Source organism: Taurulus bubalis (genome assembly GCF_910589615.1).
Source record: "Taurulus bubalis genome assembly, chromosome: 7".
Classification (NCBI taxonomy): Eukaryota; Metazoa; Chordata; class Actinopteri; order Perciformes; family Cottidae; genus Taurulus; species Taurulus bubalis.
This window is the reverse complement of record NC_136595.1, coordinates 26,524,405-26,539,418: the sequence shown is the minus strand read 5'-3', so window position 1 is coordinate 26,539,418 and position 15,014 is coordinate 26,524,405. Positions and strand designations below refer to the sequence as shown.

The following is a 15,014-nucleotide window of genomic DNA, read 5'->3' as shown; positions in this document are numbered from 1 at the left end:
TTCTGTTTGTGGTTGTGTTGCCTCTTTCCATTGTTGCTTTGTGTCTCTTTGTAGTCATGTTGTGTCTTTTCATTGTTGCTTTGTGTCTCTTTGTCATCATTTTGCCTCTTTTCATTGTTGCTTTGTGTCTCTTTGTCGTCATTTTGTGTCACATACATGGGCTGATACTAAAAACCTAATGAAGGCATAATTAAAACATACTTCCCACATTCTCTATATACATATCTTTGTCAGTATATTTATACAAACACGGCACTTAAAGTCTCCCACGCAAAAACCCCCCCAAAAAAACGAACACACACTTAAGAGTCGGGCATCTACGTGGGGAAATTAGTTCACCGTTTCATTTCCCATGATGCCTCTGGTACAGTGAGCAGCACGCCAATTGAAATCCCACACCGGTTGCTACTTATAGCTCTGAAAGGGATACCCACGGATCCCTGAGAACGCCTGTCTGCACCACGGTGTAGAGTAGCTGCGCCGCTCTGTAACCTCAGCCACCCGTCCAGCGGTCCTCCACTAGTACACGGTCAAAAACACAACACGGTCAAAAACACAACACGGTCAAAAACACAACACGGTCAAAAACACAACGCGGTCAGAAACACAACATGATCAAAAACACAACACGGTCAAAAACACAACGCGGTCAGAAACACAACACGGTGAAAAACACAACGCGGTCAAAAACACAACACGGTCAAAAACACAAGGTCAGAAACACAACGCAATCAAAAACACAACGCGGTCAGAAACACAACGCGGTCAAAAACACAAGGCGGTCAGAAACACAACGCGATCAAAAACACAACGCGGTCAGAAACACAACACGATCAGAAACGCAACATGGTCAAAAACACAAGGCGGTCAAAAACACAACGCAGTCAGAAACGCAACATGGTCAAAAACACAACACGGTCAAAAACACAACGCAGTCAGAAACGCAACATGGTCAAAAACACAAGGCGGTCAAAAACACAACGCAGTCAGAAACGCAACATGGTCAAAAACACAACACGGTCAAAAACACAACTCGGTCAGAAACACAACACGGTCAAAAACACAACGCGTGGTCAGAAATACGCCCAGAAAACGCTCTTTAGTACGCTTTTGATCCTGAGCTCAAAGGTTTCTTTTTACATTTAGTTAAAATGACATCATGCATGTTCAGCTTAAATGATTTTATAAATGATGAGAAAATAAAGAACAATCAGCCAAAAGTTGGTTTCATGATTTTGCTCCAACAGGGTTCACTGAACCGCTGTGTTTTATTACTCCAGTCAGTCGCGGACAGATTGTGAGACGGTCCAAGGGGCAGCGACCTCTCTATGTGGACACGACCAGCTGGCTCTATAGTTGAGCCTTTGTTGTTGTTTTGTGTCTTCGTAGTGGTGTTGTGTCTCTTTGTAGTCATATTGAGTCTGTGTAGTTTCCTTGTGTGTCTCTTCGTAGTCTTTTTGTGTCTTTGTGGTCGTTTCTGTAGTTTCTTTGTGCGTCTCTTTTGTTCCTTTGGGTCTTTGTGTAGTTGCTATGTGTCTTTTTGTGTCTTTGCAGTGCCGTTGTAGTTTCCTTGTGTTTCTCTGTAGTCCTTTCTTGTCTCTTTGTAGTTGCTTTGTGTCTCTTTGTGTCTTTGTGGTTGTTTTGCGTCTCTGTAGCTTCCTTTTGTGTCTCTATTTTCCCTTTGAGTCTTTTTGTAGATGCTTTGTGTCTTTTTGTGTCTTTGTATTCATTTTGAGTCCTTTTGTAGTTTCCTTGTTTGTCTCTTTAGTTCTTTTGCATCTCTTTGTAGTTGCTTTGTTTCTCTTTGGTAAGTCTCTTTGTCAATGCTTTGTCTTTGTCGTCATTTTGAGTGTCTTTGTAGTTTCTTTGTGAGTCTTTGTAATAGTTGTGTGTCTCTTTGTAGTGTCGGTGTCTTTGTGGTCATTGTGATTCTCTTCCTCATTAGTACACGTGTCTTTTATTATTTTCAAGGTTATTTTTTTGGCATTTTGCCTTTTTAACAGTTCAACTGATAGACGAAAGTAATCACAGTTCCTTCCTTCTAGCTTTGCACCAGATAACACACACGTGTGCGTCTTGGAGAGTCGTTATCTTTTGGAGATATTGCAGGTCAAATGTGATATGAGTCATCATGTGACGTGAGCGTCTTGGGCAGCCAGGATGGGTTCAAACTGCTGACGCGGATTCTCTAAAGCTGCGTCGGCTGTCTGAGCTTTTTCGAATTCTCTCTCTCTCACTTCCTTTAAAATATGAATAAGTATGAACCACAGAGCCGAGGTTTTCTTCTCACTCCATCTGCTGTTTTGTTTTCCTTTAATTAAATCAGTTGCATTTCACTATCTACAGACACACACACACACGCATGCAGGCACACGTGGTACAAACACACGCTCAGAGGCTCCGTCCTGCTCGTTATCTCGCCCCCGAGGGCGAGTTGTAAAGATTGATGATCTGATTGCATGTGGCTGCGGTTGTCATCCGTCCTCTCTTTTTGCCAGCAGAGAGGAGGCGACAGGGCAAATTCCAGCCCTTCAGACGACTCTTTGGGAGGAAGAAGAAGAGGGAGGCGAAGGTGGGCTTCGATGGAGCGCAGCTGAAGGCCAGCTTCTCCACCGGGGAGGTGTGCAACGGGGTCGTGTCCGACGATGAGGAGTCCAGTCAAAATCTGAGGTATTTTCCTTCATAAAGCTTCATTTTTTACACATGTAATGTCCTTTTTGTCATATTTTTGCTGATAAAAGCTGCAACCACAGGTGTTATTAGTGTTATTAGTAGTAGTATTACTACTTAGGGCATACAGAGGAAGTTTGTTAAGTCCTGCAGGCTTCATCCAGATGGATTATGTATTGCTTTCTTCAAAAGTGAAAGCGTTTTCACGACCGCTGCACGTAGCGGTTGCACAATATGCTGAGAGGGTGAGGAGCCGCTAAAAAAGAAAAGGGCCCCGACACCATTTCAGCCGTTTAATAAATCGATGTGCTGCAAACAGCTGGTGTGTGAAAGGAGGTCATTCGTTTCCTTTGTGTGGAATGATTTCTCCGGAGGAGCCCGCTCACGATGAATGAATGAATGCAGCACTGAAGACGCTCTCATTCCTCCGCAGGGAGTTGAATCCCATCGGTTCTCGAGCCCTCTCGCACGACAGCATCTTCATCCCGGAGGAGCCGGCGGCCGAGCCCGGTCCGGATCGCACCATGTCCCAGGAAAACGTCTCGGACAAAGTCAGGAATCTGCAGGTGGGGCCTCAGGGAACACGCACTCAGGTGCACTCAGGTGAAGGTCAGTGTGTCTTCCGTCTGCATGCATCATGATGTCACTTTCTCTGCCCAAACAGCGGCAGATAGCACAAGGCATCAAGTTTGGCCAGAGGCCGTCGTCTCTGAGGAAGAGTGAGGGAGACGAGGGGAGCTCAGACGAGGAAGAGGTTCCCCGGAGTCCCCTGAAGGTTTTGGCCCAGGTAGAAACCGAACCAGCAACAATGGAGCCAAAGGTAACCACTCTTTAGCTCGTATATGCTGACAGTTTTGTGGCATTTTTAAAGCGAAATATGCGTTGGTCATTTTTTAGATTTGGGGTTTTTCCTCTGTAACATGTCTTCTTTCAGAAATGAATTCAAAATTTCATATTTACGGTGTTTATTTGACTATTTTGTCTATTCATGTCACCAAAAGCTACCATTAGATAATGCCTTTTTATCATATTTAAACATAACATTTCAGAAGAGTTTCATGGTAATATCTATGAGTTCATGTTTTGAATCTCCACTTCAGCAGCTCTTACATCACCAAACTTTACTCTTTCATTCCTACATATATTCTGAGGGTTTATGCAGAGGGGTTTGTTCACAACGCATTCATAACCTCATTTACACTACATTTAGTAATAAAAACATGGAGAAGCGTTATCGTTTTCTGTTGACAGGATTTTCTGTGAAACAAAGATATATCATAATTCTCTCTGTAAAAACCTTTGACTCTAATACATCAATAACATGAATCAAGATCTTGGAACCTGGATTCATCCAACGTTCCGATTTATGTTCTGGAAATGTATGAAAATGTGCAATAAGAGAATGCATAATTTACATATTTAAATATAAAAATCAAAAAAACTAATCGTCTTAATGTAAGAAATCAACAGTTTCATGGTGATATCTGTTACTTTAATATATTTGACCCTGTTCACCTGAAGGGTCTCCTCCTTAATGAAAGTGATTGTGATAAAAGCAGGTCCAGGGCGCTCAGCCACCCGGCCCCCCCGGCGCCCCCCCGGTGAGGTCCCCAAGGTCCAGACGGGTCCTGTCGCCCGCCGGCACCATCGAGTCCATCAACCTGGACGCCGTCCCCCAGTCGGGCCCTCGCTTGGACAACACGGCCGCCAAGCACAAGCTGTCCGTCAAACCCAAAAACCAGAGGGTGTCCCGGAAACACCGGCGCTTCACACAGGTGAGCCTCCTCAAATGTGCCTTTGGGACATTCCCCAACCTTTTTTGAAAATATGATATACCATAATGTTCCATGTTTCCATATTCCCAGGACCTCCAGGAGGTTTCCATCCCCGGCGCGGTGCCGGAGGACGCCGAGGCGGCGAGCGTCTCCTCGGACAGCCGGCGCCGAGCGTCTGTGGAGTCGATGGAAAGCTTCAAGAAACAGAGACTCCATGTGGAGGAGAGGCAGGAGACGAGGAGGAGGAGGGAGCTGGAGGAGCAGAGGCTCAAACAGGAGGAAGAGGAGAGGAGGAAGAGAGCGGCAGAGGAGCTGAGGCTGCGCGAGCTCGAGGAGGAGAGGTGTCGTAAACGGCAGGAGGAGGAAGAGCGAAGCCTCAGAGAGGAGAGGAGGAGGAGGGAGGAAGAGGAGAGGAGGATCAGAGAGGAAGAGGAAAGGAGGCGGAGGGAGGAGGAGGAGCAAAGGAGGATGCGGGAGGAAGAGGAGAGGAGACGACTGGAAGAGCAGAGGAGGAAACAACAACAGGAGGAGGAAGCGAGGAGGCAGCGGGAGCTTGAGGCCGAGAGGAAGAGGAAGCTGAGAGAGGAAGAAGAGCAAAGAAAGAAAGAGGAGGAAGCGGAGAAGCTGAGGCTGAAGGAGATGGAGGCGAAGAAGCACACGGAGGCAGAGGAGAGGATGAGGAAGGAGCAGGAGGAGAGGATGAGGAAGGAGCAGGAGGAGAGGATGAGGAAGGAGCAGGAGGAGAGGATGAGGAAGGAGCAGGAGGAGCAGAGGAAGGCCGAGGAGCTGCGCTGGAGGGAGATGGAGGAGCGGCAGAGGCCGTTCTCTTTCAAAGTCTCCTCCGGAGAAAAACAGATTCTGTTCCAGAAGGTCCACCTGACGCCCGTCACGCCGGCCTCCAGCCACCAGGGCGGCAGCGCCTCCGAGCAACGAGAGAGCGCCAAGGCCGCCGCCGCCTCCTCCTCCGAAGGCCCGGAGTCCCCCAACCTGCCGACGTCTCCGTACGTCCCCCACACCGCCATCTTGGTGACGGGCGCCCAGCTCTGCGGCACGGCCGTCAACCTGGACCAGATCAAAGACACGGCCTGCATGTCCCTGCTGGGTTTGGGGGACGACCGCAAGGCGCAGGGAACGCCGCCGCCGTCGACCAAGAGCAAGACGTCGCCGGACCGCAAGTCCGGCAAAACCAAATCGCTCAGCGAGTCCTCGGTCTCCACGGACCAGTCCGTCCTGGCCGAGTGGGCGAGCATCCGGTCGAAGATATTCAAAGGTGTGGAGGAGGGCAAGTACGACGAGTACCCGGACCCGAGCAAGAACCAGGCCGGCGGCGACGACCACGACGACGACAACCCGCCGGCGTTCTCCCACACGAACCTCAGGAAGACCATGTCGGCCAGCGCCAAGTTCTCCATCACCCCGGCGAAGAAGAAGTTCGGAGATTCCAACAGGAACTCCGAGGTGTTCGGCGGCGACGAGAAGGACGCGGGAGAGGAGGTCGCTCTGTCTGAAGGCCACATCGCCGCCGTCGCCGCCGCCTCGCCGGCTCCGACCGGCAAACCTCAGAACAGGACGAGCAAAAGCGTCCGCATCGCCGAGAGAGGCTCGGAGGAGTGCATGTTCGCCAAAGACCTCCCCTCCTTCCTGGTTCCCAAATCCGAGACGTCGGAGTCGGAGACGGAGGCGTCCGAAGGGAGAGAGGAGGCCGAGGGCCGGGGCCAGGCGGACGGCGAGGACCAGCTCTCGCCGTTCGGCATCAAGCTGAGGAGGACCAACTTCTCGCTCCGCTTCCACAGCGAACAGTCCACCGAGAAGAGGAAGAAGCGATACAGCGCCGGGGACAGCTTCGACGGCGTCCCCTCGCCTCTCACCCCCATCGAGCCGGACTCCGACACTTCCTCCGTCTTTTCCGACAAATCCACGAGTCCCGCGTCGCCCCAAAGAGACGTCGCGGCGGGAAAGTACTTGCACGCGTCTGCCTCCCACGCCGCCGCCGGCCCTCGGGCTAAACCGGGTAAATCTACCAGCCCGGCCGCACAAGGCGAAGGCGAGAAAGTGCTCTCCAAGCCGCCGCTCTACCGGAGGCCGACCGCGTCGCCGAAACCAGGCGGCGCATCCCCGACGCCTCCGCCGTCGCCGCTGCCCAAAGCGGTCCAGGGCGCACCCGTCGAGGCCGCGGTCCAGAGGATGGGGGCCGGTGAGCCGTCCGGCCAGGAGCGCACCAGCAGGAGCGAGGAGTCGTCGGCGGTCGCGCAGTTGCACCGGAGCGGCCACGCCCACGGGGAGGAGGAGCCGAAGGAGAGGAGGTCCTTCTTCCCCTCCATCAACATCCCCTGGAGGGAGAAGTCGGACAGGAAGTCGGAGCTCATCAAGAAAGGTCAGTTTGATTTATTTGGGTGTCAGTGTCCGCGCGACATATCCGACATATCCATATCCAAATCCAAAATGAGCGTTTTTGAGGGTATTTGTCATGATGTGTCCAAAATAAAAAAAGTTTAAGGACAAAATAAGCGTCTCCTCCATTTGCGACGGTGACATCACCTTGAATCTCTCTCCTCGTTGGGAACAATTGAAAAAAAAGGCGCCATGTGGTCACAGGCCACCTATTTTTAGGCCGTTTCCTCGATAATGTCATACCCAAACTAAAAAGGGTGTATCTCTGCAACCACTAGGGCTATTTGAATAATTGTTGTGTTATAATAAAAGGTACACATGTGAGATGTTGTTCAGAAGTGTAAATATCAGTATATATGTTGCTGGTTAAGAGTAAATGAAGATGACACACAGGAAAAAATGAAAAGGTTTCAGGTCCGCCTATAAAAAAATCACTTTCAGGATGATTATTTCTTTGAGATGATGCAACTGTAAGGTCCAACTCTAACCCAAATCATAACACAATTTGTGAACATTCTCTCTGCTACTGTTGACTTTGATGAAGTGAAGCAGAACGAAGTTAGAGTGGGTTTAGTACAGAGAACATTCAGGCGAGGACAAAAATCTGTGACATTTGAATTTTCTCATGTACCAAACCATATATTTCACTTGTATATTACTTATATTCAATACATCCACATACAATAGTTTGGGGCTTCTTTTTTTCTTCATAAAACAAGCTATGAGTGACAGTCTTAAAGGTTGGGATAGTCCAACATGTTTCATTAGCGTTCTTCGTTAAAAGAGAAGGACTGTAAGATAAATATATAGCTCCAGGAACCTTATTTCACACCAAAAGAACTTGTTTGTTTTTTCCTGTAGAAAAGGTTGCCCCCTTCGTAACGTGTTGTCAAAATGTCCTGCAGAAAAACCGTCGCTGCAGAGCCGGCACTCGCTGGACAGTGCGAAGCTGCAGGAGAAGGAGGCCGGGCCCTTGTGGATCACTCTGGCCCTGCAGAAGCAGAAGGGCTTCAGGGACCAGCAGCAGAACCGAGACGACCGGCGGGGCCACCGAGAGATCAAGCTGGCCGAGAAACAAGGCCGAGAGAGAGACAGCGTAGGCGCCCCGTCAGCTCCTCTCACCGATGTCCACGTGTCGTCACCCCCCTCTTCATCCTCTTCATCCTCTTCATCCTCTGCAGGTCACGCTGCCGAGCCCCACGGAGAGCAGAGGGAGCGGCGCCGCGAGTCCGTCTTCCAAACCGCCGACGCCGGAGGAGCCCAAGAGACCCGACAGCCTCCTGGGGCGGTTCGAGCGCCGAGAACACCTGAAGAAAGCCAACACTTTACCGAGCTCCGTCACCGGTGAGGAGCACGAGGGGCTACAGCTCACAAAGCAATATGCTGGGGAAATATCTTTAAATATCTGCTTTAAATGATCTTTATTCATTAAGTGGAAGTGCTCTAAAAAATTGTGAGAATTCTGAAATGAGGATGAGCTTTTTTGTTGTATTCTTGTGTAATTATGGACAATTTCAACTAGTTTCTATCTCGACAAAATGAACGATATATACATATATTTACAATATAAAACTATATAGAGTAAATTAAATTAACTTTATACACTATTTGATTAAAAATCCATATTTACAGTGTGTCGGAACTCTTGATAATCAAAACAATTTAAATAAATGTGTTATTGATTAAAAATGGAAATACATTATAATGTATTTTATATTATATTACACTAGAGCTGCAACATTTAGTCAATTTAAACATTTTATTTAAAGGTTTTCAAATGTGAGAATTTGATTATTTTTCTAGTTTTGATATATTTTGGGTGAAACGAGACGTTGTTTCTTAGTCTTCCGATGTATATTATCTTTCATAAAATGAGCCTAAAAGAAGAAAGAACCGATGAATCTAACTAACGCTCGTGCTTGATTTGTCGTCGTCAGTTGAGATCGCAGACTCCACGCCGTCGCCGCCGGCCGTGAAGGACGTGTCCAAGCGCTTCCCCTCCAGCGACTCGCCGCAGGTCTCCACGGAGCCGGCGTGGCTGGCGCTCGCCAAGCGGAAGGCCAAAGCCTGGAGCGACTGTCCTCAGATCATCAAATAACACCCCACACCCACTGGGACTGCACACCGCCCACTGGACTCTGACCCGCACTCCCCATGAAAACCCCCCTGACTGTGACACAAGTAAAGCCCTCATCATCGTCATCATCTTCCTCGTGACCCCACACACACTGGCTGGTACTATTATCATGTTAAAGTGCGCTTCACATTCAGATATCCCAATACAATCGCACAGATATATGTAAACAATTGTTGCGCGCATGCACATCCTGTATACGACAAACACACACAGTATAGCGTCCCACATGTCGCAGTCACAACCACAGCCGGCCCGTTGCAATAGCCAACACACATTTATTCTTATTATTTTACTTTGTAGCCCACTGTGGCCCCCGGGGTTGTGTGTGACTCACCGGCGCCACACAGTGGAGGTGAAGACATGTGACGTGTTTTAAGGGCTGCAGGAACAAAAACTCATCACGTCGATCTGCTTCTGGACGGCTGGAGGCGTTACAGGTATTATTTATGGGACGCAGTGGGTTTTATGTTGGAACCGTGGATGGATGACTGAACGGGGCCCAACGTGTCAGGGGCCTCCACGTAGTAAATGTCAATTATGGAGACGCTTGTCAACCAGGGAGGGACTCAATGCAACTACAAAGATGCATAGAACGACTACAAAGAGAACAAAACAACCACAAATAGACACACAACTAATAAAAAGAGATAAAAGTGCTTAAAAAAGAGAACACAGACTCACAAAAGATTATGAACAGAGACGCAACACACAGAATGAACACAGAGACGCACAACAACTTGAAGTGACTTCAAAGAACCACAAAACAGACACGAAGAGACACAAAGCCCCTGCAAAATAACACAAAGCTACCACAGAGACACGCAACAACCACAACGAGACTCAAATCGAAAACAAATCAACACAAAACTACAAAGACATGAAAAACGGGACAAAAAAAGGGACAAATGGACAAAAAACAGCCACAAAGACTCAAAATCAGCACAGAGATGTGAAACAGCGACAAAGAGACACACAGCTACTGAGAAGAAGCTCAAATTGACGACAAAAAGGGGAAACATGAAGTGTGCGTGTCCTCTAGAGGTCTTTAACGTTGTGTCCCAGGGGCCCGTCGGCTCAGAATCCGTCCACTGGTTGAAACGACATGTTTCTTTTCTCACGTAATAATAAAAAAAAAAAGCCTTTATTTATATTTATTTTGTACTCTTACTCAAAAAGAAAAAAAAACGTAACAATTCTCACTGTGACGGCCGACAAAGAGGCGCTTGTACAATACGCTCGTTATGAAGTCACCTGAAGGAAACCTGTCATTAACCACACGGCGGGTGACCCTGAACACAGCACTGAAGACCACAACGTGTTACGGGGCATTCGCAGTGAGCTGCACACCGACACGCCCACTTCCTGTAACGTGGCCCCGCCTCCCCGTAACACACCTGTCTCTAGGAAAGAGGAAGGAGGGTGAGGATGAGGAGGAGATACTCTTCTCCCGCCGCTCACGTGATGATCTGTAGTATCTTTGAAGTCAGAGCTTCGGTCAGAAAGTCACTTTTGTCATTTTTTGTTTTTCTAACGTTGCTCGTGCACAATAGTGTCGTGTGCGCAGTGTTATGTGTAATGAGAACAACAATGTTTGGTATTATTTGCACTTTTTTTGTTTTGTTTTTGTCCCCAATAAAAGAGAAAAATCTTTAAAAAAAAAAGGGACAAAGAAATGTTATGAATAATGTAAATTAAATACTGATGTCTGAACTGAGGAACTCATTCATTTTTTTCCGCTTTTGAACTTCGATTAAAGTTTAATTTCCCAGAACACCACTGACACGGATATGAAAGCAGTTCATACACTTCTGACCATGGATGTTATGACTTTTTCCATGAGCAAATATGTTGTGAAATCTGGGTGTAAACAGTAAAAAGTGAGTAAATGTAGTATTTGAACTAACAATGAGAACACAAAGCATACAGTAAACCTTAAATGACACAAATGAATGAGACAATAGTTTGATTAAAATAATAAACATTTATATAGATGCCTGTATGTATGCCTGCTTATATTTTGAGTCTTTCTTTTAAAAGCATATTCATTATTTCAAACTCAGCGTAAATGAACGTCATTAACACATGAATATAACACATTTACATGAACACATGAATATAACACATTTACATGACTTTTACTACACTTTTAGGATTTTATTTTTTTCAAGGACTTTTCCAGACAAGTAAGAACCCTGTAAAAGTGTTTATTATTATCATTATTATTATAAAAAAACTGCGCAGAAATACATCTCATGTTCCTTCTTTGTCGGTCAGATTCAAACAATACACAAAGTCGTTGCGGCACCCGACCACCAGGGAGCGCCCGCGCGCCGCCGGGGACGAGAACAGCTCGCCCGGCAGCCGGCGCGAGGCCAGCAGCCGCCCGTCTCCGGCGTCCAGGACCCACACGGTGCCGTCCGTGGAGGCCAGGGCCACCAGGGGCCCCGGCCGGCCCACGACGGCCCCGTCCAGCACCCGCGGGCTGGAGTACACCTTCCCCGAGGTCCGGAACGCCCAGACCGGAGCGCCGTCGGCGAGGTTTACGCGGTACAGGCGGCCGTCGTGAGACCCGCACAGCACCCCCTGCTGGTCCGGGGTGACGCGCGGGGACGAGAAGACGGGCCCCTGGGTTAAGAACTGCCAAACCTGCAGAGAAAATGTGTTTTATTTCATGTCATTAAAGGGACAGTTCCCCCTGAAATCAAAAGTACACATATTTGTCCTCCTAGAGCGTTGGAGACCCAAAAAATGTGTCTTGACTCAAGATCATCCACACGCCTCGTCGTGAGCGGCTCCGTGTAGGAACTATTTTCCCACAAAAAAAAGTTCCGACATGAAACTGCTCACAACCAGGGTTCATACACTTCTGACCAATGCATTGCCACGACTTTTAAACACATTTCCATGAGCAAACATTTAGTGAAGTCTGGGTGTAAACAGTAAAAAGTGAGTAAATGTAGTATTTAAACTAACAATGAGAATACAAAGCATACAGTAAACCTTAAATGACAAATGAATGAGACAATAGTTTGATTAAAAGAATAAACATTTATATAGATGCCTGTATGTATGCCTGATTATATTCTGAGTCTTTCTTTTAAAAGCATTTTAATTATTTCAAACTCAGCGTAAATGAACGCCATGAACACATGAATATAACACATTTACATGACTTTTACTAAACTTTTGGGGATTTTTTTTTTTCATGACTTTTCTAGACCTGGAAATAACCATTTTAAAATGCCATGACTTTTCCAGGTTTTCCATGAGCGTATGAACCCTGACAACGAGCGCTGTGGATGATCTTGAGTCACCGGGTCACGGTTAAATTTAACACATTGGTGTTTTTTTAAATGTATTTTTTCTCTGCAGCTCACATCAAAACAATCTCGTGTTTTGGGGTGAACTGTCCCTTTAAGGTTCCGGCCTCTCACCAGCGTCCCCGAGTCGCTGAAGCAGCAGATGTTTCCGTCCACCGAGCCGATCAGCAGCCGACCGGAGGAGGCGTCGGGCGAGGAGAAGAACGGGACGTCTCGGCGGTGCGACCACAGGACGTCTCCGCTGTCCTGGGACGCAGAGAAACCCCCAAAAAGTGTCTTAAAATCCGTCCCCTCGGTGAACCAAAGCTGTAGTTTGATATTGTCTTTACTCACGGTGTCCAGGCAGACTAGATGACCTCCCAGGGAGGCGGCGTACAGCCGTCTGAGGGACGGGTGGAGGCACGGCGAGGAGAACACGGCTCCGCCCCCGCAGTGACGCCTCCAAACGCACCGCTCGCCCTAAAGAACACACACATTCACCTTTTACGTGCATGCACTAGGTCACACTATCTCCACCAGTGTGTAGCATTTAGAGGCGCCCTGCCTTGGGGTCCAGGGCGTAGACGTGGCCGTCGTGCGAGCCCACCAGCACCCGGCCCGTGACGGCGTCCACGGCGGGGCGGCTCTTCACCGCGTCGCCCGTCTGGAACGTCCACCGCGTTTCCCCCGACGCGGCGCACAGGAAGTACACGCAGCCGTCATAGCAACCTGGAAAAATGTTAAATATTAATCTCAAGGGAAAATAACACACACAGGGTTCATACACATTCTGACCAATGGATTTCCATGACTTTTAACACAACTACCATAACTTTTAACCACATTTCCATGACTTTTAACAAAACTTCCATGACTTTTAACCACATTTCCATAACTTTTAACCACATTTCCATAACTTTTAACCACATTTCCATAACTTTTAACCACATTTCCATGACTTTTAACAAAACTTCCATAACTTTTAACCACATTTCCATAACTTTTAACCACATTTCCATGACTTTTAACCAAATTTCCATGACTTTTAACCACATTTCCATAACTTTTAACCACATTTCCATGACTTTTAACCACATTTCCATAACTTTTAACCACATTTCCATAACTTTTAACCACACTTCCATGACTTTTAACAAAACTTCCATGACTTTTAACCACATTTCCATGACTTTTAACCAAATTTCCATAACTTTTAACCAAATTTCCATAACTTTTAACCACATTTCCATAACTTTTAACCACATTTCCATGACTTTTAACAAAACTTCCATGACTTTTAACCACATTTCCATGACTTTTAACCAAATTTCCATAACTTTTAACCAAATTTCCATAACTTTTAACCACATTTCCATAACTTTTAACCACATTTCCATAACTTTTAACCACATTTCCATGACTTTTAACAAAACTTCCATGACTTTTAACCACATTTCCATGACTTTTAACCAAATTTCCATAACTTTTAACCAAATTTCCATAACTTTTAACCACATTTCCATGACTTTTAACCACATTTCCATGACTTTTAACAAAACTTCCATGACTTTTAACCACATTTCCATGACTTTTAACCAAATTTCCATAACTTTTAACCAAATTTCCATAACTTTTAACCACATTTCCATAACTTTTAACCACATTTCCATGACTTTTAACCAAATTTCCATAACTTTTAACAAAACTTCCATGACTTTTAACCACATTTCCATAACTTTTCCATGTGACTTTTAACCACATTTCCACGACTTTTTAACCAAATTTCCATGACTTTTAACCACATTTCCATGACTTTTCCATGACTATATTTTGAGCGTCTTTCTTTTAAAAGCATATTAATTATTTCAAACACAGCGTAAATGAACGTCAGGCCTGGAAATAACCATTTTAAAACTCCATGACTTTTCCAGGTTTTCCATGACCGTAAGAACTCTGCACATTCGGGTATTCGGAGCGCTGACCTACGACCACGAGGCTCCCGCAGCGAGACACGGCGGCCGAGGCTTCGATCCGGTCCCCGAGGACCCGCTCCCACAGGAGGCCGCCGGCGGTGAGGTCCAGCGCCTGGATCCTGTGGGAGTGGGATCCGATGAACACCGTGGTTTGGCCGCCGTCTGACTCCGGGTCGGCTCCCCGTCGCGCCAGCAGCACCGGGGAGGCGTCCACGCACCGGCCCGTGTCCGAGGACCAGCTCAGCGCGAGGCCCAGGACTTCCTCTCCGGGTTCCTTCTCCCCGAGGCTTGAATGTGCGTTTCCGTCTACGGCCCGCGGCCTTCCTGCCGATGCGCGCTGTCTCTTCGCGAGCACCGCGGCGGGTTCGTCCGCGTGCCGTTTCTCGCTCAGCGCCGCTCTCTCGACGAGGCGCAGGACGTCCGTGAAGGTCCCGTCCAGTATGACCTCCAGGAGCTCCGGAGAGGTCACGCCGCCGCCGAGGATGTCCTCGTGCAGGAGCAGCGCCTTCAGGGAATCTCCTCCGCTCGACAGGAAGTTGGACGCCTCGTCGACGGCCGCGTCCTCGGGGAGAGCGAGCGCTTCCTGTCCGGAGTGTAAATATTAAATATGTTATACGTATTTGAATGCTATGTTGAGAAAGAAGAGGAGAAGCGTCCCGACCTTCCACAGGATCTGCAGCGTCCGCTTCAGTTTGGTGGAATCTGACCGTGAAGCCTGGAGAGTCCGTCTCTGTCTCTGGTGCGTCTCCATCAGAGACTCCAGGTCCAC

General features: G+C 47.6%; 2 protein-coding genes across 2 annotated transcripts in view; one reads left to right on the top strand and one right to left on the bottom strand.

Moving 5' to 3' along the window:
• Positions 1–3,179: 3,179 nt before the first annotated feature.
• On the top strand, positions 3,180–9,090 carry cracd (capping protein inhibiting regulator of actin dynamics). Its single transcript, XM_079221306.1, has 7 exons — positions 3,180–3,236; positions 3,335–3,490; positions 4,230–4,445; positions 4,536–6,819; positions 7,742–7,932; positions 8,018–8,180; positions 8,774–9,090. Exons 1-7 carry the CDS (start codon positions 3,195–3,197, stop codon positions 8,932–8,934), a joined length of 3,213 nt encoding a protein of 1,070 aa, XP_079077432.1. The 5' UTR covers positions 3,180–3,194; the 3' UTR covers positions 8,935–9,090.
• A 2,077-nt stretch (positions 9,091–11,167) lies between these two features.
• aasdh (aminoadipate-semialdehyde dehydrogenase) overlaps positions 11,168–15,014 on the bottom strand; it is a gene marked incomplete at its 5' end in the record, with an annotated part of 11,274 nt that continues 7,427 nt past the window's right edge. The window contains 6 exons of the mRNA XM_079220852.1: positions 11,168–11,619; positions 12,408–12,539; positions 12,627–12,752; positions 12,838–13,001; positions 14,255–14,828; positions 14,907–15,014. The exon at positions 14,907–15,014 is cut by the window's right edge and continues 66 nt beyond it. Of these exons, the coding sequence (XP_079076978.1) occupies positions 11,224–11,619; positions 12,408–12,539; positions 12,627–12,752; positions 12,838–13,001; positions 14,255–14,828; positions 14,907–15,014 (1,500 nt within the window). The 3' untranslated portion in view covers positions 11,168–11,223. The remainder of the gene's footprint in view (positions 11,620–12,407; positions 12,540–12,626; positions 12,753–12,837; positions 13,002–14,254; positions 14,829–14,906) is intronic.

What these genes read in the sequence shown, in the direction of transcription:
- cracd (XM_079221306.1), top strand. Translation starts at nt 3,195, where the DNA reads ATGTCCCAGGAAAACGTCTCGGACAAAGTCAGGAATCTGCAG. An exon ending in ACAAAGTCAGGAATCTGCAG is followed by an intron (nt 3,237 to 3,334) that starts GTGGGGCCTCAG and finishes CTGCCCAAACAG; the next exon opens with CGGCAGATAGCACAAGGCAT. An exon ending in GTCGGAGCTCATCAAGAAAG is followed by an intron (nt 6,820 to 7,741) that starts GTCAGTTTGATT and finishes AATGTCCTGCAG; the next exon opens with AAAAACCGTCGCTGCAGAGC.